General features: G+C 43.1%; 1 protein-coding gene across 2 annotated transcripts in view; it reads right to left on the bottom strand.

Annotated features, from left to right (window-relative positions):
- Positions 1–1,668: 1,668 nt before the first annotated feature.
- Positions 1,669–6,000, bottom strand: part of TRPM6 (transient receptor potential cation channel subfamily M member 6) — a gene marked incomplete at its 5' end in the record, with an annotated part of 138,349 nt that continues 134,017 nt past the window's right edge. For both annotated transcript variants that reach the window (XM_082657242.1, XM_082657241.1), the window contains 2 exons: positions 1,669–1,994; positions 4,533–4,639. In XM_082657242.1, coding sequence (XP_082513368.1) covers positions 1,861–1,994; positions 4,533–4,639 — 241 coding nt within the window. In that variant the 3' untranslated portion in view covers positions 1,669–1,860. The remainder of the gene's footprint in view (positions 1,995–4,532; positions 4,640–6,000) is intronic.

Here is a 6,000-nt window from a genome sequence, read left to right as displayed (position 1 = left end):
TGGCTTGGATAGGCAAATTGCCTCCTTCCAATAGTTGAACACGGCTCTGAAGTGAGCACAAAGAGATCCCTTATTGATTTGCAGAATAGGATAAAGCAGTTAAGCTCTGAAAAAAGCATTAACGTTTTATCCTCATTGCCAATCAAGAAATCACCCAAGTTTCCCACCTCCCACCACCCCAAAGACCAAAGTAAAAAGGCTGTAAATCAGCCCTTGCGCATCTCACAAGAGCCAGACACTATCTTTGGCAAATCAAATCCTTGGCTTTCCATCCCCCTATCCCTGGGCAACATTTCCCCAAAGTATAACCTCAGAAGGCAGGAGTGTTGATTTAAAAAGCAAGCCAGCTAATGTAAGGGCTAACGAGAAAGATAAGTTGAAAATTTCAAATCCAGGAGGTCTGTTGCTGGTAGATTGGAACGCTTTATAATGAGGAAAGGAGATGCAGGAAGAGTGGGGAGAAGATTCCCAGCCCTCCAACTCCTCCTTGTGTGAACAGTTTGTGCTTGTTCTGAGGTAGGGTGACCCTGATAAGTGCGAAAGAGGGATGACCGATCCCCCGAATATGCTGTACAGCAGGGGTCCCCGACCCCCGGGGCCACGGACCAGTAACGGTCTGCAGCCTGTCAGGAACCAGGCCACATGGGAAGAAGTGAGCAGCGAGTGAGCAAAGTTTCATCTTCCGCTCGCCAACACTGGCATTACTGCCTGAACCATCCCCCCCATCCCCCACCCCCCGCAACCGGTCCATAGAAAACCTGTCTTCCACGAAACCGGTCCCTCGTGCCAAAAAGGGTGGGGACCACTGCTGTACAGTGTGGCTTCCAGGGACCCTTTCTTCAGGCCACTGAAACCGATTACATGTGCTCAGGCCATACTTAAAATATACACTCCAGCACTCGTTAAAGCCACCAGGACTCTGTATTTCAACCAGGCGATTACCTGTGAAACATGTTTTCATTCAAAAACCCCATCTTTCCTCATAGGACCTGACATAAAGTAATTTAGCTTGTAACATTATATACCCAGCTTTGAAAAAGGGAGTAATACTTTAGAGGTTGGCTTAGTCAACTCTCTAACCAATAGTGTCCCTGAGCGTAAGGGAAGGGAAAACATTTCTTAATAATTTCTAGTTTTATATATCCTTGTTCCCTTAAAAAAAAGAGGATGCAGGGGTGTTTGTTTTAGATTTCCCTTTCCTCTCTTCCAGAGAAACCTGAAATGCCCGGCTATCCTACGATTCACTGACAATATTGAAACCCATCTAGATTTCACCAGGATGCTAACATTTTACTGGTTAGTTTGTACCGGAGCGTGCTCCAGCCTGTGCAAATACACCCTTACTCCGTTGTTTTCCTTTGTGTCGCTCTTCAAAGCCCTATGCTGCTGGAAAGGAGAGGAGGGAGTCAAGTGACTTTTTTATGTACATATAGACATAAATACAATATGTGGGTGAGGTGATGAATAGTAGTGGAGGTTAGAGTCTGCACACGTAGTAAGAAAATAAATTAAATTTATCTGCCTGGTTCTTTAGTGCCCAGCATTCTGCACAAGGAATGAGGTATGAAGAGCAGCATTCCTGGCTGAGCCATCTGTCTTCTTGTGCAACTTGAGAATGACGAACACACGCAAAGCACCCTGCACACAGGTCAATATGTAGGAGAAGCCATTCATCATACACCAGTGAGGTCCTTGGGGAGGGGAGACATGAGGCTCAGAAGGCATGTCCCAGGAGGCCCTCAGGGTAAGGCCATCCCGGCAGAGGCTCTGACATAACCAGTGTTACATCAATCAATCTAGGTTACCATAGAGTTCATAGAAGGGAGGGCAAGGGCTGTCGTCTTCTTACTTCTCCCTTTCTTACAACCGTGTGAGGTCTTCTGGAGAATTATTACCCTCTTCCTCTGCTGGAGTCTCCTCAGCTGGTTCAGTTTCGATTTCAAGTCCAAAGGCGGAATTTATCCTTCCGGGGGAATAGTCATTTCTTTTTAAATCTGCAAGGAAGACAATTAAGACAGTTATAGAGAATCCTTAAGAACACAATATTCACACAGATAGATTGGACTTCAGGACTTTAGGCCAAGTGCTCAGAGAGGACTCTGCTCCCTTGGGCCACCGATATGTGAAACTCAAACCCTCAACCATGTCCAAACTACACCCCACCATGCACATGTGTGACTCTAACTCCCCAGGGCTGTGTTTACTGGGGCAGGGGAGGCACGCTTTGGTTGCTTGACTAAATACACGGTGCCCTATAAGACATGACCTGCCCAGAGTTAAGTGAGGCCGAACTGGAAACAGGGCATTTTCACTTGTTGAATGACGGCAGAGCCAGAGAGTGCAGCCAAAATGGTGGACTCGGGATGTCAACGGTCAGTTTTCTGCAACAAAGCTGTACCTCAGGATTGGCTGCACCTATAAAGACTTCATCCAATTATCAGATCGTATGCTTCCTGAAGCCTCCTTCTTTAATTTCACAGGGAAATTATCAAAAGAAATCATTAATAAAGGTAACCCTTGGGGAGAAACTTATGGAGGAGAGTGACCTTTAAATGTTTGTAAACCACTGTATGCTGTGTTGATTAAATTTGTTAACCTTAAACATGCATTCCTTGTATTATTTTTTAATGTTAAATAGGGATTATCTGGACATAAAACTAATACATATTATAGTTTAATAATAACCAACAGTAATTACATCACTTCAACCCTCACGCCAAATTTATGAGATAGGTGTTATTATCCCCAGCTTACAGATGAGAATGAGGGCCAAGGTCACAAAACTAGCAAAAAGCATTTCTGGGATGTAAGCTCAACCTATGAATCCCATGCTCTTATACTATCCTGAACTGCCTCTCTTAAAAAAAAAGAAAAGAAAAAAAAAGTAAAACATAAACAAAAAGAAAAATCACCCCAATCCTGTTTTCCGAGCTAAACTTTTTAAAATTCAAATTACCAAATGTTCAAGTAAATGAGGATATTTTTTTATCTCCATTTAAATGTGTTAACTAAGGTTTTGAAAGGAAGCAAGGATTAGGTCCAGAAATGGAGGAATTATTGAATTACTCAAAAGCCACCATGGTAGGGAAAGAACGAAAGGAAGAAAGGAAGGGAGGGAGGGAGGAAATCTTTATCATACGGAAGAGCTAACTGGATGGAAGCAGTGAGTTATGCCTCAAGGCCCCCTTTCTCCTGGCTGACCAGATACAGTCCCTGATCAAGAATGAGAAGCTGCCCTGCCCAGGAAACAATGAATCAGTCCTGGGAAGAGGTCAGCGCCTGAGGATGCTGAGTTAATAGGCTGGACTCCAGCCTGCAATCACGGGACGGAGATATGTGTCAGCTCCTGCCTCCCACAGGGCCCTTACCTGGGGGCCTGGATGCCACTCAGCCCAGCCCCCTCTCCTTCCTGGCCTCCTTCTGACCAGAGGAGGCCACTGGGCAGCTTGGCCAATGTGCTATGGACTGATCTCTTTGCCCAGTTCTTCTGGGTGGTTTGTGAGAAGGGGTCCTGGGCAGCTCCAAGAAGACATCGAGACCCCTCCTGTCTGTACTGCTCCAGTCTGATGTCCCCACTGCCACCACCCCTGGCTAATAAGCTATTTCCCACAGGAACTGGAATCTGCTCCACACCCTAGTCTTCTGCTACCTCGTGCCCACAAGGGCAACTCCTACCTCTAACTCCAACAAGATTAGAAAGTGCCTTTCTTTGTTGTAAATTTACACCTACTCCATCCCAGGTTACAATGGATATTACTGATTTCCAATTCAGGGTTTGATCATTTATGATAAGGCTGGAAGGGCTACTCAGCTTAAAAGACGTGAAATTCCATTCTAAGGACGAGTGTGGCGCAACCTTAGAAAATTAGTGAGCAAGCTGAGACAGTCATAAAGCATCCCTTCTGAGATAAAAGGAAAAAATGCAGCAGAGCTGGGGCTGCCAATCTGGGGGACACAAACCTCCAGCCGCTTACTTTTATGTTAGAAATATTTTTCTGTGCTGACTCTATTAGTTTCAGAGAAAGTGTGTCACATTATCTAATCAGATTTTTAAAATATACCTTGTGATGTATGTTGAAAGTGGCAGGTTTTTATAGTGAAAAGCACTACTCTAATTGATAGCTGTTGTTTCCCTCCATGCCACACCCTCCCAAGTGTCCAATGAGTAAATAAGAACAGAATAGAAACTCTGTGGGCACCACTCAAGACCCAAAGGGGAGGGGGCGGGGCGGGGAACAGAGACCTGCCTCTGTCCAATTTTGCCCCAATTAAGTAGGAGGAACTTTTCCCTTGGAGAGACTGTGACAAGTATTGGGCCCAATGTTGTTTTATCACATTTTGGCAGAACCTGAAGTAAATCCCTGTCCTTTTAATCCCTTTAGAGACTTGAAAAATTTGCAGTCAGAAAGTCAGGCCTCAACTGCGAATGAGATAAAAATGTGATTAAGATTTTCTACTCTATCCCAGGTTACAATGGATGTTGTTCAATGAGAGATTTACTTAGAGAAAAATAGAATCGTTTGGGGGCATACCCGGGAGTTTGAGCTTCCGGCAGCAGGAGTTGCAACGATGTTTTGCAATGAAGTTTCTAATTGCATCTTCCCCTAAATTGGCTGGTCCAAACACCATTCCTCTTGATCTAGAGGAAATATCAGAATATCAATTAGATCACAGCTCAGAAAAAGGAGCTCAACTAGGATTCTCTGAGATACCGAACAGTAACCCATAGTAACCCAGTAAACTTGAAGGAGCCAACAAAGAACAGAGCACTTTGGGGAAGCAACAATGTTAGGTTTGCAAATTTAAAATTCAAATGCACTTCAATCTTTGTACCCAACTCCAAGACCTACTGTGAAACTCATTTCCACGCTAATCTGATAGAAAAGTGAATTTTCTATGTACCACATTAAAACAAAATACAGTGAGACCCTTTTTAATGCATATGAGGTGAGAGAATGACATTCATTACCAACTGGTCTACTAGAATACCCGAAAGGTAAGTATAAAGTAAAATAAACTTGGTATTGGAACACCCCTTCTGAAAAAATTGATATGCATTGTTTCAAACCCACATACTTTTCTGAAAATAACCAATGTCCTCAAACACAAAAGCCCGACAAAACCCGAAACCCAGTATTCATGGCTCTTTTGATAGCTACTTCTACCCTGCAAACTGCTATAGCTGGGCTCTTTGTGAAAAGATAAGACAACTAGGAGATGATGATTTTGTGGAAGTAAATCAGTATATTTTAGGCACATTTTTAACGCTCTATAATTATAATAGATCCTTAGCAGATTTTAGGATCAACGTTCATCCATTATTTGATCATTCACAACCATTATTCTTCGGCTGACACTCTACACACCAAGGAATAGAGCACACCAGAAACACTTCCAAAGAAACTTTATGAAAGCTAATATTTTATTTTAATGACATGCAGAGTGGGAAACAGCACATTTTAAAATCTGAACTCAATTACTGCTCTTAAATACCACGTCTTAAGAAAAAAGAAAAGCAAACTATCACAAAAGGAAACAATAAATTTCGCTTCTAAGGAATGCGGTTTTTCAAAAGGGATGTGGTGTAAAAATGGACTTTTCCATCTGAGTATTGAAACATTTATCTCAATTTCCACTTCCTTTTGGCAGAATAACAGTAGCTGCTCTGAAGATGTGCCAAGCTCAGAATGAGGGCTGATGTCAGTTTGATCTCAGATTGCCTCTCTGCTCTGAGGCGAGTAGGTGGAGGAAATCTCTCGGGAAGACAACGTGAACAGACACCCAGGATTAACTTTCCTGGTCACTCAATCGCCCTTACAAAATACGGCTCTGGTGGTATTTACCAGGCTGCATAAGCTGCCTCTGTTAACTATTGCTCTTTCAATCCATCTGGTAAGGAACCACTTCTATAAGGTGAAACCAAATATGGCAAAGAAATAGAAGCACATAATATTTAGTACTGGAACTCTATGATGCTGATAAAGTGAAAAATGAAGGCGT

This window comes from Grampus griseus (assembly GCF_964374135.1).
Source record: "Grampus griseus genome assembly, chromosome: 6".
Lineage (NCBI taxonomy): Eukaryota > Metazoa > Chordata > Mammalia > Artiodactyla > Delphinidae > Grampus > Grampus griseus.
Note: the sequence above shows the minus strand (reverse complement) of the source record. Positions and strands in the feature narration are given on the sequence as shown.